The sequence below is a fragment of the Pteropus alecto genome, unplaced genomic scaffold, assembly GCF_000325575.1.
Source record: "Pteropus alecto unplaced genomic scaffold, ASM32557v1 scaffold21, whole genome shotgun sequence".
In the NCBI taxonomy this organism is placed as follows: Eukaryota; Metazoa; Chordata; class Mammalia; order Chiroptera; family Pteropodidae; genus Pteropus; species Pteropus alecto.
Genome location: NW_006436282.1, coordinates 22,680,215 through 22,700,182, shown reverse-complemented (window position 1 = coordinate 22,700,182; position 19,968 = coordinate 22,680,215). Strand labels below are relative to the sequence as shown.

Here is a 19,968-nt window from a genome sequence, read left to right as displayed (position 1 = left end):
CAGTTTCAAAGCCACTCCCACATTTTTAGAAAATTTGTTACAGCAGCACTCCACTTTACGACACAAAAATCTTAGTCTGCTTGGGGCTGCCATGACAAAATATCAACAACTGGGTGGCTCAAACAACAGAAATTTACTTTTTCAGTGTTCTAGGGGATAGAAGTCCAAGATTAAGTAGCCATCGGTGTTGGCTTCTGGTGAGGATTCTCTTCCTGGCTTGTAGATGGCTTCCTTTGCTCTGTGTCTTCACATGGCTTTTCCCCTGTGCAAATATGAAGAGAGAGAGAGGTCTCTAGCGTTTCGTACTCTTCTTATAAATTCACCTGTCCTGTTGGATTAGGGTCCCATCATTAGGACCACATTTAACCTTAATTACCTCCTTAAACACCCTCTCTCCAGATGCAGTACATTGTGGATTAGGGCTTCAAGTTATAAATTTGGGGGAGTGGTAAAATTCAGTCCATAACATATGTCCGTAAAAAGAAGTGTTATATGATATAGTGGACTATGAGTTTTCCTAGATATATGTATAAATATGTCTCACTTTGAGCACAAACGAAGAGAAATCTCAAAATATCGTTTTCTGAAGGGCAAAGCAGTTCTTATGTCAACACACATTTACAGAGAAGTGACTACGAGCAAGATATTGTTACCAGATGTTGTGATAGATACGAAGGTGAATGTGATTGGGTTGGAATTTCTACCAACGACAAGAAGAAAATCTATTTCCTTTCTAAATTTCAAAGTACAACCCATCGAAATTTCTAAATTCCTATTTTAATAAAGAATTTTCAGAGAAAGCAAATAGGTGACCCATGGCTCTACATTTGTTCAGATTAAATGGATTGTCTAAAGTTGTTTCCTGAGACAAGTATCTCGTAGAGAGAAGAAAATGCTGGACGGGAATTCTGAAGAGAGCTGGGCACTGGGGGTCCAGATGTCTGCAGATGAGTGTGTATACTGAGGAAGATGGTGTGGAGAGAGAAAAAGGAGAGAATTAAGGATGGAGGGGGGACGTCCACTCTCTGAGAAAATACAGTCATCAGAGGAAGGTGCAAGACGGTTCGAAGGGCAGGAGGGCTCTGCTGAAGCCACGAGGATTGATGAACGGAAGCGGGCTATGAGATCAGTCCTGGAGACAAGCAGTTTCCAAAGAAAGAGCTTCTTAATTTTCTTGCTACTTGCCCATCTTCTTATATGAGTTATAACGCCTTCCCAGAAGGTATTACTTCTTCTATGAAGTTTTCTGACTCTGCCATTCACTTGTTCCCCGTTCCTTAGACTTCCTGTCGTACTTGGAGACCACAAGTACATCCGGCTTTTGTACACCTCCCTGCATTTCGCTGGGCTGGTGGCCTCGCAAGCCTCCTCAGCTGGATGGAAGCCACTTGACGGCTCTGCGTCTCACTTCACGGGACTATGCCAACATCCTCCTAGCTGGGAGCTCTGCCCAGCTCCAAGTCCATAGTTGTGCCTTCTCCACAAAGCAGTCAGCGGTGACTTTCAATGCAAATCAGATCATATGATGACCCTGCTTTGAACCTCCAGTGGCTTTCTCTTACACTCGGAAGGAGAATCCAGCCTCTCAGGCTCCAGCCTCAAGTCAGCCCAGTTGCCCACTTCTGAGAGGCCCTCTCTCCCACCCCTCCCTGTCACTCAGGCCCTCAGCCACTCTGGCTGTTTCTGTCTCAGGGCCTTCAAACTTTCTGTTCCTCCTGCTTAAAACGTTCCTTCCCCAGAATTCCTCATGGCTTCCTCTTCCTCACCATTCTGGTCTTACCCAAAGAGCCTTCCCCATCCCCCTGACGAATGCGGCACACTCTTAATCGCACATCACCCTCCACAGTATCTTTGCCACAGCACTCGTCAGCATTGAAATTTATTTATTTGTTTGTTGTGGTTGTTTTCTTTTCTCTGTGAGTAGAAATCCTGTCTGTTGGATGCATGGTTCTGTCACCAGCACCAAAGTTCTTCCTGGCACAACACTTCCTTCCGGCTGGCACACAGACTCAAGGCTTTCTGGAAAGGCTTTGGTGCCTGGATCTTCTCTCTTTCTTCTATTGTCACTCCCCGACCCTCCTGACACCCTGATCTAAACTGAACTCCCTTAAAACCCCATTATTTCCTTCAAAGCAGTTTCACAGTTTTTAAATTCATATGTATTTATTTACAATTTCTCTCTCTCAGTAGACCGAAAGTTACAGCATGGCCAAGACTACTATACCACATACATATACCTTGAGCTATACAGAAGGTTCTCGAATGACATAATTTTGTTCGATGTTTTTTTGTTACAGCATTGATGAGATGCAGTAGGAACTTAACTCTTGTTTATATCAATTGTATAACTGATGGTAAAATTGGTTTTATTACATGTCATTTTGCTTAAAGTCACAGAACCTATCGACGATATTAAGTGAAGACTTACTGTATATACCTTGGCCAACAACACATTCCCTATGCCAGGCACACAGTAGGTGCTCACTTATTCTGTGTTAAATGAATATTAAAATATTCTGAGTTCCTCCTGGGTTTAACCACAGAGTAGAATATTAAAAGAAAAATAGCGGATGAAGGGTTGATAGATACTTCTCCTTGGGGAAAATTTAGATATCCTTCCTCTGGCTAGAATGTGCTCCTATATTTTGCAGGAAGGCCACCACACCCACTCTGATCTAGTGGAAGACATTTGTATGCTTCTCTCCAATAAGACAATTTGTCAAAGGAGCAGGACCTAACTCTCCCTGAGCTGGAGGAGACATCCTGGTGCTGCTCTCCAAGACGGGCGGAGTAAAGGCAGCCAGATGGGTTGTACCTGAGCAAGGCGCCTGCTGGCCATCATCGGGAGGAAAGGCAGCCCCAGGCACCATGACTGGGCGGATGTTAGCGCAGGAAGTCTGGCCACTCTTTTCTTCTGACCAGTCATATTGACGCAGATTCGTACAGTGTTCAGATAGTTCTCCTGTGAGAAGCTCAAGCTGCTGAAAGGAAAACAAGAACAAAAAGAATGGACAAATTACCATATTTACACCAAACAGCTAGCTCAGACTTATGGAAAAGGCATGATGGGTAGTGAATTCTCTAGATTGGGCTCTGTGAACTAGCAGCCGATTCTGGCCGTGACTTAGCCCACATTTGGTCAAAAGCTGTGTTTCTTGTTTCGTGTGGACAATGGGCTAATAAAACTCATCTCTTATTTACAGGGCAGAGAAGAAGATTAGCATGGGAGTTAGGGGACCCGAGCTCTAATCCTGAATCACCATCGGCTAGCCACGTAGCCTTGAGCAAAACAACGTACTTCTCCGGGCTTCAGTTTCTGTATCCTTAAGTGAACGGTGTTGGCACATAACCCTAGCATCCGAAATGACTTCACAATCAGGTTTCTCATTCAGTGCAGCCCTCCTGTGGTGGGCCGGATACGGTCAAACTCCCCACCCCGGTGTCTCGTACCAATCGCGCCCCTTCTCGGATTTGGTGAGCCCGGTCTCCCAGCTGAAACTCTAGCTCCTCCACCTGCTGCCGCAGGGCCTCGCGTAAACTTTGCAGTTGCTCGGCCTCCTTCCTGCGAATAAATAATAGAAAATAAAATTTCAAAGTCACCCCTAGGTTCTGTCTTCCATTGTTCTTCTCAAAACGTAGGTCACTCCTTTGATATCTCTTACAAGAGAATGTCACCTTCTTTACTTGTATCAGTTTCAGACATAGGTGTATTACCAGGGCAGGTCTTTTTTTTTTTTTTTTTTATACAACTCTACTGTTAATTTTTTTCAAAGAAAATTTATTGCAGAATAATTTACATACCATGAAGTTTACCTATTTTAAGAGTACAAGTCGATGATTTTTAGTAAATTTGCTAAGTTGTGTGACTATCGCTATGCATTTTTGAAACACTTCCTTCTCCCCAATAACCTTCACACCCCTTCTCAGTGAATCCCTATTCCTACCCCTCAACTTCAGGCAATTACTAATCTACTTTGGGGACACATACTTTTAATCTATGTGAAAATAATGCAGATTTTTGAAACTCTAATAAACCCTGACATTTGCATTTGATGAGCCCCATTCATGTTGATTAAAGGTCTCTTGCTGGCTAACCCCCTCCTTCCAGCTGCAGCTCACCTTCTGACCTCAGACACCCCGCTTTAAAGAGTAGGTGTTGTTATCTAGCAAATGGCTCTCACAGACTCCCACTGAGACAGCAAGAACAAGAACATGAAAGCCAAGGAGAAGCTGGCCAATTTCTCATTAGCCTTGCTCCCCAGTGCTCAACTCTCCTGCCCTGATTACCTTTCTTTGCTCCAGGTATGTGGGCTGCTACTTACTTTTATGGCTCCCTTGGATAATTACCTTTCCTCTTCTGACACGTCCCTGGAAAAGAGTGCCTGCTGTCCTATAAGAGGTGGCTCAATTTCCTCTAAATGCTCCCGGAAACTCTGGCATAGCGTCTTCATTGCCTCCATCTCGTGGACTGAGCACTAAGAACAATTAGAAAGAGCTGAGAAGGAAGTCCTTTCTGATTCACTGTGAGAATTCACCATGGCGGAGCCTGCCATCCCACTTGGGTTCACGGATGTCCCCTCCTGCTAACGTGTGGGAAAAGAGACCAGGGAGAGGGCAGCCTTTGGCTTCTCTGAGCAACTTAGAAGCAGTACTTGGTTGGGACAGGAGGGCGGAAATCATTGGATGACCCTTGCAGACATGATGCCCTGGAAACAGGAAGGCAGTCTGGAGGACTAGGTGAGGTAGGGATTGGGGGATGTAGACAGAGGAGGGGGGGAGGGAAGGGCCAGAGTGTGGGCTTGTGTTTAGAAAAGTTGGATCTATCTCGTTTAACTTTGTTTCTGAGTCCTGCCTCACTCTGAATCTCGGTAATATTGAACAGAGAGTCTGCTTAGAATATTTTTTATTAACCTTAGCTCAGCTTAACCACAGTCCCTGGTGGCTGAAATCAGCAGGATCATCTCCAGCCAGCTAACAAGCCCGTTCAGAGTAAGGCAGGCATAGATAGGCACCGATGCATCCACGAATTGGAATCTAGAATTGAACCATTTATCCTCCTAATCCTGCTCCTCATTGCTTGTGATGTGAATTATTCTTTAAATCTTACTTTCTCTGTATGACTTGCTTTTGCCTTGGTTTCTTTATTTAAATATATTCTTGCAGCTACCAAGCCTAGTCCATTTGTCAGGCACTCTGCTGATTTGCTGAGCTCTTACCAGATATCCCTTGTTTTCTAGTCCAGGTTGGATCATGCTTTAAATAGATCCATAATCCAAAACCCCAGCATCTCTACCCATCTGACCTTGAGTGATATCAATGCTAGTCGGAGCCAAATGCTCTCTCTACAAGGCCCATGGGTTTAGAAGCCTTTCCTGATTAGTGTAGCAGAGGCTGCCAGTTGCTTACCCACTATCTTTCTCCTCTTCATTCTTACAAACAAAATTCTAATATCTTAGGGGAACAATGTATCTCATGAAAAAAAAAAAAAACCCTACATTTCCCAGCATCCCTTGCAGATAGGCTAGCAATCAGCTGGAAGTGGAGAGCATGAAGCGGGGCTTAAAGGAAACTGATTTCACAGTCAGGCCTTTTTTAAACTTTTCTTCTTCTACCTTTTATGGAGACCAATCTTACCGCTATGTTAATTCCTCCCAGCCCTGCTACTAAGAAGTTCCAGATTCCTCACCCTTTCGAAAACCAATGGCCAAGATCCTGGCAGACTGATAGCTATTTTTATTGGAATTGTCATAATGGAAATGTTTTCCAAGAATGTAGTTTTTATATTAAAAACTCTCCAACATTTTGGTTCTGGAGAGTTTGGTTTTGATTCTATACTCTAATTTTTATACCGAAGAACATATGTCGCACAGCAAAAGTCTCCAATTGCTTTAACTTCGGTGCGAGTGCATTTGAATCAGTTAGAAGAGTGTTTGAAGCATGATTGATGTTGGAAAGAGGGCTTAAAAGGCGATGACAATTATGGCTTCTAAAATCAGAAAAGATCTTAGAGACCATGAAGGACTTCTTTTATAAAGTATTCTGACACAGAATGGTTAACCAATTTGTCCAAGGTCAAAAAATGGCAGTCAGATCGCAAACCTAGGTCTCCTGGTTCATTTCTTTCCCCATAACTGAGTCACAGCAGGGACTACAGTGTGGCTGGCCACAAAGAGAAGTTATTTGTCCCTTAGAAGTGAGCCGACTGAGTGGTCCTAGTAGATTCCTACAAGGTGACCATGTTCTAGGGACATTGAGGCCAAGGACATGGAAATATGGTGCTCAAGTAGACTGAACATTATAAACGCTGAATTTTATTTTTTTATTTTTTTATTTTTTAGAACCTCAGTCCCCTCTTCCCAGGGTGTCTTCAATTATTTCTTTGATGGATTCTGCTCTTGATTCCTTGTCGAACTGAAATAATAAGGAGGGATCCATAGGTATGGGGGGGCTGGGATGTAGGAACCCCTGCGGGTGTGTAGCTCTCAGGAGAGAACTGTGTGGAAGATTCTCAAACGCTGCCATCTTCTGGCCATTTCGAAACACGAAAAAACATTTTAACACTAGAACAGGTATAGAAGTAGTTTCAGAAAAAAGGAAAACTTAGGCAAGAAAAAAAGAAAAAGGTCTATTTTGAACTCTTTTTTTTTTTTCTAGTATAAGAGCTGGGTTATAACACAGTATAATGTGAGGTCTTCTCGACTGACCCAAGCCCGTTAGAACAAGCAACTTCAACAGCAAGAGCGATGCCACCAAAAACAATGTACTTTTGCATTGGCTCACATTACCTTTTAAACTTTGTATGCTTTTCTTTTTCTTTAAATCTAAGTCACAAACATTATAAAAGAATTCTCTAACATCCCCAAAACTTATTTCAGATACATCTTGCTTTCTTTTCTGGATATTTTAAAATGAACAAATCATCGTGAATTCACTTATCTATGTGAATTTAATTATGTCAATAAACCATTACCTATTCGCAAGAGCACAAAAATGGCATTTACCAGTCAAGTGTTTCTCTGCACTGTTACGTACTGTATGGAAGTGGGGTGGGGTGGAGGTGTTTTTCTGAGTCTTTAACCTAAAAGTACTCTTAGTTTCAACACCTGCTCAGAGCTTCCATTGTCTTATATGAGATGGTGTCTGCCTCTGCCTGTAATCTCCACTTGGTCCATGATGTATTTTCTAGATAATTTGTTCATAAATAATTTTCCTAACCCTAGTTAGCACCTAGCATTTAACTTTTAGCTATCTTTTTTCTAGGATATTTTTCAGGACTTACAAACTCGGGCTCACTCACTACAGACAGACACTTTTTCTCCTTGTTCTTGAATTTGTTTCTCAGTTTATCTAAGTAGCCTCTTCTCATGAATGAATGAAACGCTATATTTTCACTTGCTTCCCTGCATGTGTATATACCTAGATAGGACTACAACTATGCACACGTACGTGTGTACGTTCTGATTGTTTCCTTCGAGAGTCTTTTTGTGGTTCCTTGAATCTAAATAAAGAGAAATGCATTGTCTTCTAGTAAAACCCAATATGGTATGCATTTCAGCAGGTATATAATGCCAAATCAATTTGATGTAAAAATACCATTTTTTTTTTTTTTGTATAATTGCAAATCTGAGAGGAGAGAAGTTTAAAGCAACATGGTACAGGGGAATAGAGGACATGGATGATACATGCGCACTCATTCAAACTCTTATTCAAAACCTGTGCACGAGTCTGAAGATGGGCCACAAAGCCCCTGTATTTTCTGCAGAAGTGCTAATATGTCACAGAGTCAAATCAGCACTGTCTATTTCCAGTTACCAGATCTCTCCACAGAGCTGGGACTACTCAGGCCCAAGGCTGTCTCTTGACACCAGGTAGAAGGAATGGGGAGAGCTCTGCTCTACACTTAGGGGTCACTCAGCCCTGGAGCTGGCCCAGGTTAAATTTTCTGTTTCTATTCTAAACCACGTCCTTCTACCCAGCTCCAAGATTCAGTCTTTACCTTGTACCTGGCTCTGGGTTCCTGTGTCAGAGTTTCCCCTGAGCTGTCTATCTCTTACCCTTGCCAGTCTAAGTTTTCTCCCAGAAGCTGCAGTCCTTATTCTGGCTGTTACTAGTGCCCAGGTGCCACATGCCCACTCACTCTTTCAGTCCTGGAACCATGCCCCTAAAAATTCACAGGATACCCCCAAAACCTTAAAACCCTTTTCACTTTACATAAAATCTTTTATATTAACGGTTTTGCTGGGCTGCACTAATTGATAAGCCATGCTTTCTGGATGGCATGGTTTGTCTGATGGAGTAGGCATCTTCCTGGCACCTGTAGTCAGACCCACCCTTTGAACGACCGAGTCGCTCTGGACTCAGGTATCTCCTTTGTCTGTGCTGACTTGTCACCATCGGCTCGACCACACCAAATAACCTCATTGGGTAGGATGAGTTTCATTTTGTGCCTGGGAGGCTGAATTACCCTTTCCTCTTTTTTCATTTGTAGTCATACCACTGAATAAATGATAGGCTAATTGATTATCAGTATACAGCTGTTTCCATAGATACTTGATTATAATATTAATAAATTAAATGATAGAGTGCTTCCCAAAGACAATTTGATGCAATAGACTTCTAACTTCTTAGACTATAGATATATGTTTGTTATTTCTCTTAACACAATCATTAAGTAATTTATATTGTTTTTAAGAGTGGTGATGTGATAGTATCTTATTCTGGAATAAATACCTGCAACATTTAGACTAAATGAATGACATTGGGTATGTCTAAAAGGACCATTTCTTCTGAAGTTTTTAACACAATTTTCATTTTTTTAGACTTCATTATTTTAACAAGATATAAAACTAAATGTGGTTTAATTTATATATCCTTGTAAAGCTTATCTTAAAATGCAAATTAGAAAAATAATCTTTTTTATCAGGACATAGTAGACCAACAACCTGGTTTTCATCATGGAAACTGTAGTACCTAATTATAGGATTTAATCGTTTTTTTCCAGCCTCTTAAAATATCACCTCCTCCAGCTATCACTTATCCCTAACAATTTTCTCCATGAACGATGTGGTCAAGTAAATGTTTATTCTCTTAGAGCTGAGTTTTTCAACCTTGACACTGTCAACAGTTTGGGCCGGATTACTCTTTGTGGTGGGGGCTGTCCTGTGTATTATCGGGTGTTTAGCAGCATCCTGGCCTCCACTCACTAAAGATAGTAGCACCCTCCTCAGTTGTGACAACCCAGAATGCTCCAAACATTGCCGAATGTCAGCGAGGCAAATTACTTCTAATTGAAAACTACTGCCTTAGTGCATTTAAAGTCCCTTAATAAATATCAGTGATGAAGATGAAGATGATGCCTTATTATTCTCCAGGATTTGAACCTGGGTCTTTCGATAATGCCAAAGAACCCCAGCTATATATTAGCCTTTGGACTTTTCTCTCACTGAACTTTTGGAGAATATGCCCAGAACTGATCTCAACGCCTTCTTTTACTAGTTCAGTCTCTGTTAATGACTCATTTAAAAATGTCCCAGATTCTTGGGAGTCTTGCAATTTGAAAAAATAATGTAATCAATGATTTTATCTTTCATGTAATTATTTTCTATATTTATATTACATTTATGTAGATGTCTAGTTGTTGAAAGACCATGTCGTAATTTGTTTTATCTTTCGCATAATTATTTTCTCATGTTACTTTTATACTCAAATAAATTTAGATATTTTAAAGTTGGACACAGCTTTGCCTGGAGTGTCCTGCCCAAGAATTTAGTGTCAGCTAAATTAGCATTTGAATCTGGACTTACCACTTGGTCACTGGGGGGACATTTGGAAAATTACTTGAACCCTCTCAGTTCTAGTTTCTTCATCTGTAGAAGAGGGTGGACTTTGCACACAGTAGGCACTAAATAAATATTTATGGCATGGATAAAAGTGAGGGTTAAATAATGTAATGCCAATAAAGTGGTTAATATAGGCACTCAATAAATATTTGTGGAATTAAAAGGATAGGGAGATAACCTGGCAGGTACCGGGCAGTAGGTGCTCAGGGAGTCATAGTTGCCCTCCACTCTGAACAGCTGTAGTCCTGCATTCTGTCTCACCCTTTTCCACTCCTTATAGATAGAGTTTCACGTGTTATGCTCTTAATGTTTTAATCAACGTCTAATCCTGATAGCTTAGATCACTTTTTGCCTCGAGAATCACTGAAGATGGGGTGCCAAAAGGACTCATTAAATGCTTGTTGCTTTACCAGGGTCTGAACGGGAATAGGGGTCACTCAGTTCTCGGTGACCTCAATGTCCGCTTTTACACAGGCTTAGCAAAGGTAGACCGAAAGTTTGTCTATTTGACATGAGAAGCTCTAGATTCAAGACCTGAACAATAATAAAATAGTAACAACAACTGGCAAGAAGAGTTACAGCCTCACAAGTCACATTGCCTAGGGCTTGCTATGGACCAGGCGCTATGCTGAGGGTCTGAGTGTGCTGTGCTTCACAAGCTTTCTCTCGTTTAGTCCTAAAACAATTCTGATTCGGTGGCATGAATAATCTCCCTATTTTACAAAACAGGAACTAGGCACAGAGAGATTAAATGGCTCGCGTAAGATTGTACAGCCAAGTGAACTTAGGACAGAATTGTTCAGTTCGATTGAACTGGAGATGAGGTTCAGATGCACTAATGATTACAACTTCACATATGACTTGATTCTCTATCCCTCTGTAAAATGGAAATTAGTAATAACATTTGCCTTCCATACTTCACAAGGCGATTGGAAGTATCGAGTGAGAAAAACCATCGTAAACAATAAAGCACTACACAAATATTACTCCCGATCTGCAATGGAAAGCTACGCTCTGAGAGCTCGCTTTCGGAACAGGAAGGCCAAATATCACCCCCGCGGTGTCTGTTGTTGCTGCCTCTGCCTCCCCACCTTTGCAGAGGTGAATACTTACAGAGCACAGCTCCCTCAATGTAGTGTCCTGAAGGACTTTCAAAGCCTTCATGAACTGGGCTTCCAGATGACTGTGTGAGCATAGGCAATGCCTATGGGCTGAAGGCACAGGGCTGGGGCTCTGTCTCTCTGAGTGGCAGTGGGGGTGGTCATGATAACAGTGGCAGCAGTGGGTGGGTACGGCGTGGCAGCTGTCCACGGGGTAGATTCTAGGGAAGCCTGTGTCCAGAGAGACAGATTTGGTGAGGGGCTGCTCCCTGTTACTTGGAGCTGAATGGTGATGCCAGGACCTGGGCTCATATTTATAAATCTGAGCAGAAACATCGGTGAGCTGTCTTGCTTCTTGCAACAGTCCTGGTTCTGTTGTGGTGACAGGGTCATACACAGTGCATTTGAAAGTTGTTCTTCTAGAATCAGCCCCCAAAGTCACAGCATTCTGAGCAGCCAATGCCAGATTGGGGGACATCTGGACTGTCACTGACTTGGAGCTGACAGTGTTCACGTCAGCATTTGGAGGAAGGTCTCCCATTTCAGATTCTGCCCCGGGTGGTGTTTGACTAAGAACACTGCACCTCGGCTTCTCTTGGGGAGTAGTAACTCCGGACGGCTCATCTAGGTGGGGGATGGACTTGTCGGATGCTTGAATAAGGTCAACTGTATGGGGTGTGATTTTACCGGGCTCGGGGACACGCCATGGTAAACCTTCCCACGTTGGTAAGGTGTCGTTGATGTCAGGACAGAGTTTATTGTGTTCAGCTTCTCCTGGGGCCTCAGGGTCAACAGGAAGGAGCTGGCCTTGAACATGATCAGTTCCAGGTGATCTTAGAGACTCACAGTGGTGGCTTTGCACATACCTTTCGCCAACTCCCTCAGGCCTCACAAACCCATCTTTCACTTCTGTGCTACAAGTCATTATAAACCTGAATAGACGATCCTCTTTGGAGGTAACCATGCCTACACTGGCCTCATGTTCCGTTTGGGGCCCAGGCAGCTGCGGCCTCGGACGGCCATCTCTCCTTGGCTGTTCTCCCCCAATGGTGGCTGTGTCTGGGGTCAACAGTTCTGGTGGTCCCTCCATGGCCTCAAACTGAGACTCTTTCTCCACCACAGATGTTGAAGCCTTTTCTTCCAAGACACTCCAGTCTTGACTTGAAAAAGCTGTGCTCACAACAATCTTGGAATTAAGCTTGTCCGACTCTTGCTGGCGGTCCTGGGATGACACTAAGTGCTGGCTGTGACCCCTTGGCTTTGGACATCCATTCTCAGCGGGACCCTGGCTGCCTGGCCAGGAAGGTGGCTGCGGAAGAAACGGGGAGAAAGGCAAATGAGTCAGGAAGGTCGGGGAGGCACCAGTTTAAGAAGCGCTTTTGTTTTTTTTCCTTATCATAGCCCAGCCTAGAAGTTGGAGATAAGGGTCAGGAACTCAGTTTTCCATCGGCTCACTGCTTTAACAGGGACCTTCTTCCCATGAGGTTCCATTTCTTTGTCTAACAAAATCCAAAGAAGATAAAAGGAAAAGGAATGCTGAGCTTTCCGGCGCCTTGTGCAGTGTGACACCGTTGTCCCCTGTCCCTCAGGTGTCTGTGGCCTGTGTGTCCTAAGCACCGTGGCAGCTCACTGTAAACTTATACTTCCTTCGATCCTACCCCAACCCTGTGGGGGCCCCCTACCTGCGGGGGCGGAGGTTCTGGTGGCTCCTCCAGAAATCCACTGCTGTCGGACTGGCAGCTGTTGGCTCTGTTCACCGTGGCACCTGGGGAGGGAGATGAGGAGGCCTGGGGTGAGCGGAGTGAAAACAGACGGACAACAAGACTGCGATCGAACCCTCTATGTGTCAGCACGCGTCGATCCTCAGTAAACGCCCCCTACGTGGACGTATAAGTGGATCAGGTGATTCCGAGGATTTTTTTCCCCTCAAATGGCAGAGAGTCCATGGAAAATTGCGTCACTGGTTTCCTCATACATGGAGTAAAACATGAAACAAAGGAAGAGGAACTGACAGGTCATAAAATTAATTCACGGGATGATTGTGAGATGCATCTTGACTAAGGGGAAGAAATTCCAGAAGGAAATGCATATGCCTTAAATATCATGTTAACAAACGATCGAACCCAAAATTGATATATCTGATTGTGTATATATATATTGCAATGAACTGAATATTTGTGTCCCTTCCAAGTTTAAATGTGGAAATTCTAACTCCCAAGGTGATAATGTTAGCAGGTGGGGCCTTTGGGAGGTTATGTGGTAATGAGGTCTGAGCTCTTATTAATGGGATTCGTGCCTTTACAAAAGAGAATCCAGAGAGCTCTCTTGCCCCTACCACCATGGACACAGCTAGAGGATGACCGTCTATGGACCAGGAAGTAGGTCCTCACCAGACGCCAAATCTGCTGGCGCCGTGATCTTAGACTTCTAGTCTTCAGAACCATGAGAAATAAATGTCTGTTGTTTCTACGCCACTCAGTCTTTGGTATTCTGTCGCAGCAATCCAAATGGACTAAGACATATATATTCTTTTTCTTTTTACTAATGCTGGATAGGAACCAATTGCTAACCCACATAGCCTCTATTTATATGACTACCAGTCCATGCTCAGGGTTTAGATGCTGCTCTTGTCATATCGAGGGGCTGGAAGGGGCCGAGAAAGAACGATGTTATGTATGGGCAGCTAACGACTCTGTAAACATGAGCATCTTTAAATTCTAAATCCGTCTGTAACTTCTGACATAAACATGAGGTTATGTTAGGGGGATGGGGAAATGGTTAGCTACTAGGGGGTCGATCTGCTAAAGATTAAATTGTAGGATTGTTTTTTCCTCTTCTCTAATGAGAAATGCTTCTAGCTACACTACAGTATAGGCTAGAATAGGAAGTCTCCTGAGAGGAGGGTGTTTGGGACGTAGCCTCCTTATAATGCAAGACACAGAAGGAGGAGCCTTATTTGTCTTGGAAGAAAAGACTGGGCGTGGATCTGGGGGGTGGGTCTGTTGGTCAGTGGATGTAATGCTTGTATGTCTGCTCCTGAAGTGAGAGATAAGGAAGTTGCCTTTGCTTGAAGAACTAGCTGCTGTAGAAGAGTTCAAAGGAAAAAACAAAGAAGCAATCCAGCCTCTGCTTATGTTTTCTAGGTCCATCCTTCAAGGGCTAACAAGGGCTGCAGCCCCTCGTCCATCAGGTTGCCACCTACCAGCTTTAACTGTCCACATATCTGGGCAAAGACAGTTGGTGGAGACATGGTTCCAGAGGTGGTCTACCCAGCCGAGATCCCAACGACCTCACCTCACAGTCAATATAATTAGGAAGAAGCTTAGCTTTGTAGAATTAAAACTTATAAACTCTATATTCATTAATTTGCTTCAAATAAAATGAAAAGCTAAACTCAGAGGATGTAAGTTTTTAGTAGCTGAATCCTAGAGAGATGGAGGAGATTCGAGCTAAGCTCTGAGGAAACAATGTGTGTTACTTCTTGTTACATAGTTATAGATAAATTATGGAAAATATTTACCAGTCAGAGACCTAGATAAGACTTCTGCTTCTAGTAACAGAAACTAGATTTTTCCTCTCACCAAAAACAACTAAAAAACTGGACAAAGTATATGAAAATATGGTTTCAAGAAGTATATGAAAATATGGTTTCAGATAATTAAAGACAGCAGTCCCTGAGAGGCAGGAACGAATAATGCAAGGCCTACGGTCACCCAGCTTCCTGCCCTGAGAGCGTTTATAGGCCATAGTGTAGGGAGGATAAACCCAGGCTGAAACTGCCTACTCCCCAAGTTGAGGAGACAGAACTAAAAGTCTGGAAAGACTGAGTCAGCTAAAGTTGGCAGAGGAGGGTGAGAGAAGAGAGAGCTGCACACGGAATTCTAGAGGGGCCCTCTTGAGTATCCAGTTGAGTAGCCATCAGCTCATACATGTGGGAAAACACTAAAGATTATGGAAAGAAACATTGGGAAGGATTAGAAAACACAGTGTCCAACACTGTCCCAGGCCTGGAATAGTGCATGCTCCAGATTCCAGCCAGATTCTGAAACCTCATAACTGGCAGGATAGAGTACTCAGAAGGGTCTTGCCTCAAGAGTGAGGAATAATTAGTGCTGAGCATTGTTCTCATTTAACAAATCTTAAAAGCAAGATCTGAAAGGATCAAACTATTTTCAAGTAATTCAACTGTGTCCCAGACCTAAATTCAAGAATATTTATAGGAATATAGTACTCTCTAGCACCCACGAGGTAAAATCCACATTATCTGGCATCTAACAAGAAATACCAGGCATGCAATGAAGCAGGAAAATATGACCCATAGAGAAAAGAAAAATCAATCGAATCCAACCTAAAACTGACACAGATGTTAGAATTAGCAAACAAGAACATTAAAACACCAATTATGACTAAAATCCATATGTTCAAGAAGCTAGAAGAGAAATTAAATATGCTAAGTGGAGATCGTAAGATATTAAAATATATTCAAATTGAAATTCTAGAGGTGAAAACTACAATCTCTTAGGTAACATTCATGCTGGATGGGATTAAAAACATTTTAGAGATTGCAGAAGAAAAGATTGGTGAAATTGAAGACATAGCCATAGAAACTATCCCAAATTAAAGACAGAGATAAAAAAAAAAAAAAGAGTAAAAATTTAAAAAATCAAAAGAGCATCACTGAGCTGTGGCACCACTCTGGGTAGCAGAATTTATAGGTAACTGAAATATCACGAAAAGTAGGAGCAGCACTGGATGAAATCTTTTAAAGAAAACTTTGTTTCAAGAAGTTCCACACACCCCAAGCATAAGAAACATAAAGACAACTATAACAAGGCACATCGAAAAGATACTATGTAATACCAATGATAAGAAAAAACTCTTAAAATACGCCAGAGAACAGACACATTACAGACAGAGGAAGCAAAGATAAGGAAGGCAGCAGTTTTCTCATCAGAAATAATCCAAGCGAGGAGACAATGGACTAACATCTATACTGAAAGAAAAAAACAAAACCTGTGAGTAAGTTTTAAAGATTTATTATCTAAATCTTTGAAAAGGTAATGGACTCTTTAAACAAAATTAATAACAATGTAGTGTGGGGTTTATAACAAATGCCTAGAAGACTAAAAAAAATTAAACGCTCGTTATAAAATTGATTCATTTGTATGGAAGGAACTGCCTTTTAAAATTTCCTTTGTCACAATGCCCAATTTTATCGAGTCTTTAACCTGGGTAATAGAACATTTGTTTACTTGTTGTCAAAGGAAATAGTGTGCACTCATTGTGCTATTTATTATAGGAAATTGTACAATATTTAACTTGCGCAATGATTTATATGATATTCTGTGACAGTTAACACTTCCTTACTCTTGTTATAATTAATTTAGCCAATATTAAAACCCTTCAGATCCTTTTAGACTTAGAAAAAAATTACATTTTCCTCCTCGTATCAACCATGGGCACGAAATAAATGATGATTATGGCAGAAACCTTTCAAAGCTCAATGCAGAATTTCAAGGTTTTTTTTTTTGTTTTGTTTTTGGTACTCTGCAAAGGGCTCTGGCCACTTTGGCTGGAGCCCCTCTACCGAATATCCCTACAGAGTGGGCAGCTTATCCTCAAGAATTTTTCACACAACCTTCCTGTTCCAAGCTCCCTTTATGTTCTTCAGGACACACCACAGCCTGTTTCTACTCCGTCCCCAGAGCCCCTCTGCAAGTGGACAGAGCATGTCGCGAGGAGAGAGCAAGTGAGCAGTGCCTTCCATCCCTCACTCCCCATCCCCATTCTGTAAACCTTAAGGGACCCAATGATATTCAACAGGAGGGCCGAACTTTGCTGAAGGATGGACAAAACAGACTTTGGAACCTCTTGCTCTTTCTATATGTTTTGGTGCAAGACTCACACCACAAGCTATGAAGAAGTCCTGGTCCATTATTATTATTTAAACTTTCCAGTTGCTTAGAGAGTTCTAAGCAACTGCTATTCTGGAACATAATCTTCATGTAAAATGTCTGCTATTCCTTCTTGTGATTCTAGGATGAAATTATACATCAGAGCACTAAAATGAAATTATATGTTGGAGCCCATTGGTCTATATGCTGGTTGGTCCAGCAAATAAACAACCAGAAATATAAAGGGTCTGTAAAAAGTAGAAGGAATAATTTCTTCTAAAGGGTATATTTATAACTATTACCTTTAGTTAACTGCACTTGTGTAAAGCACAAAAACAAAAATGAAAAGATAAAAATAACCTCTGAAACTCATTTAAGTGCATTTGTGGTGACCAGATTTTGAGAGTCTCTCTCTGATGGTGAGATCAAATAGTGGAATTGGGCGTACTTCTCTCAGGAGTAGAGACTTATTTATCTTGTGTTTTAGAAGTCAAACACATGCATCTAAATCATTTTGAGAAAGTCACCAAGCAAGATGTGGGCCAATTTACTGACAGTTTAGTTTCTTCGAGAGGCTAAATATCTTTCCTGCCTATAAACCCACCTTTTCAGCTACTAGAAGATAAACATCTCAAAATTGGGTTTGCAAATTCTTATTATTCTTTTAGGATTCTAGGAATTAAATGACACGAAGGATGAGAAATCACCTGGCCTAGGATGGCTATGAGAGATGATTACACCGACAAATACAAATGTGTATCACTTAGCACTCCCTCACCCTCACACTTCATATGTAATAGGAGGGCAGGCATGGCTTACGACAGTATGGCCTCTGGCAAGAGTAACACAAGTAATACCAACATGCACAGGCCAACCCAAGCTGACTCCTGAAACTATCTAGCCCCAGACTGGGAGAACTTTAGAAGCCTTGTCACTTCTAACGGGTTTTTCCTTCGGTACCCGAAATGCCCAAAGATACACAAGTCTTCTTTTCTCCACTAGAGCTTCCCACCTCAGCTGGCCAGTCCTTTTCCCTGAGCTAGAACTTATTATTTGAACACTCCACTACCAGGTGGATCTCATTCTGGACCACCACAAACTCCTGCATGAATCTGTCATGCCTCTTAAACTGCTGGTTCCCCCACTCTGCCATCCTTAGCTTGAGGGGGCTCACTTCCCTACAACATATACACCAAGATCCAGTGACATCCATAGGCGAGTCATCTAGAAAATCTGGAGCCGGATTTGGGTTCAGATTCTGACTCTCCTACTTAGAGGCTGTGCAATCTTGGGCATGCCGCTTATGTGCCCTGAGTCTGTTTCTTCATGAGGAAAAGAAAGAATATGGTAAAAATATGTTACTTGGGGAGTAGCGATGAGGGTCATATCCAATATCTACAGGAAGACTTTATGCACATGGAAAAGGTGATATAATTCTACACATAAATTTTTGCTGTAGAATGTCTTACCTATCAGCACTCGATCACTATTAATAGTAAATGTCATTAATGAATCCAGTTATTAATATTAACATTTATCAGAAATTACCTTTTCAGCACAGGACTCTCTTCACAGAGTTAGCTTTTACCCTGCCAGCTCAGGGGGACCCTGCCTGGGAAGGACTGGCTGTTCCACCTTTTGAAGCATTTCCGCCTGGGAGGAGACAGATGCCTCGGGCACTTTGTGCGAACAATCGCGAGGTGGCAGCAGTACACCAGCCACGGCACAGAGTCTGGGGAGTGGCTAACCTCACAAGAAAAGTCAACTGGAAGGGCTGCTTTTCCGAGCTGGGTTGGTAAAAGCCTCTGAATCCTACGGGGCAAGTTTCACACTTTAGTTTGAGTTCCCAGAGGCTCAGGGGGAAAAACATGTAGCGCCGGAACCTAAATGAGTGGAGAGGGAAAAGAAAAGGGGTCTTTAGGGACGTGATGCGCGCCGGAGTCCTACCGAGCAAGAGAAGAGCTTCGCCCTTAGACTACTTGGGGTTTACTCTCTCCATCTTTTCTTTGCTATTGTACTTGACCCATTTCTTTGCCAACTTCCTCTGTCTTCTGTCCCCCAATGGTAGAACATTCTGTGACCGCTCTGTGGTGAAATTGAGTCACGCGAGCAAAAATTACCTTTGAACCGGACCAGACATTACAGACAATGCTAACTGAAATGTCTGTAGGAGTTGGGCAGGTGGCATTAAGTAGGTGAAGAAGCTAGGTTTTGGACAACAGGGAACAAACAGTATAGGTTGTCTGGATTTGAGAGAGTGTGTTCCCCCAAAGGCATTTAAAAAAATTCATTTTAAGTGTTTTGTAGAACAAACAAAACCTCTCTGTGGGGCCACAGTCAAAGTCCACAGGCCCCCCAGGATGGTAGGTGGCACCTACCACCCAATGTCTCTTCCAGAACATTCCTTATACATGGCCATCTAGCTAGTGCTTACACACTTGTGGTGACATGAACTCATCCCATGTCTTCATAGCATATCATACCTTTCAAGAAACGCTTCTTTATATTAAGCCTCATCTACTTAGTGTTTCCTGTTTGTTCAACACAGTTCTGCTCCATGGAACCATCTAACCCCTTCTCCCCCAAAGCCACACTCTTGTACTTGCCAGACTGTTTCTCTTAAGCTTAAATCTCCCCAGATCCTTTAAATCAGCCCTCACAGGGCAGAATCTCTGGGCCATCTGTGTCTTGTACTCTTGAAAAAAAACTCTTAACAATGTCTGCTGTAAAATCAGAACTAGATTCAGAGGTTGAGATATATTCTCACTAGCATGGAACAGAGGTGGGCTTTTCTGGGTTCTATACACATAGCCTAAGGCTGCATCAGTTTACACAGAAGCAGTGTTCCCTGAGTTGGGTCAGACTGAGGTCAGTCTCTATTTTGACATCAAGAAATACATGTTTTGAAAACTAAATGAATGATTGAATTTGCATTCTTGTGAAATTTGACCTAGCTCATTTAGGACCATGGTTGCATCCTGTCAAGGATAATTTTAATCTTCATCCTGAAGTCTATTTGTGGTATCAATGGCTTTGAAACCATTCTGGCTGTGGGCCAAGTCACTCTTAATATTATGGAGAGAACAGGTAACAGAGGCAGAGCCTGGGGGTGCTCTATGCAAAACTCCACTCTTT

General features: G+C 42.4%; 1 protein-coding gene across 1 annotated transcript in view; it reads right to left on the bottom strand.

Annotated features, from left to right (window-relative positions):
- Positions 1 to 2,675: 2,675 nt before the first annotated feature.
- The window catches only part of CCDC129 (coiled-coil domain containing 129), an 80,402-nt gene continuing 63,109 nt past the window's right edge, over positions 2,676 to 19,968 (bottom strand). Inside the window, exons 9-13 of the mRNA XM_006912113.1 lie at positions 12,622 to 12,704; positions 10,953 to 12,248; positions 4,348 to 4,475; positions 3,451 to 3,562; positions 2,676 to 2,981 (exon numbers count right to left, since the gene is read on the bottom strand). Of these exons, the coding sequence (XP_006912175.1) occupies positions 2,676 to 2,981; positions 3,451 to 3,562; positions 4,348 to 4,475; positions 10,953 to 12,248; positions 12,622 to 12,704 (1,925 nt within the window). The remainder of the gene's footprint in view (positions 2,982 to 3,450; positions 3,563 to 4,347; positions 4,476 to 10,952; positions 12,249 to 12,621; positions 12,705 to 19,968) is intronic.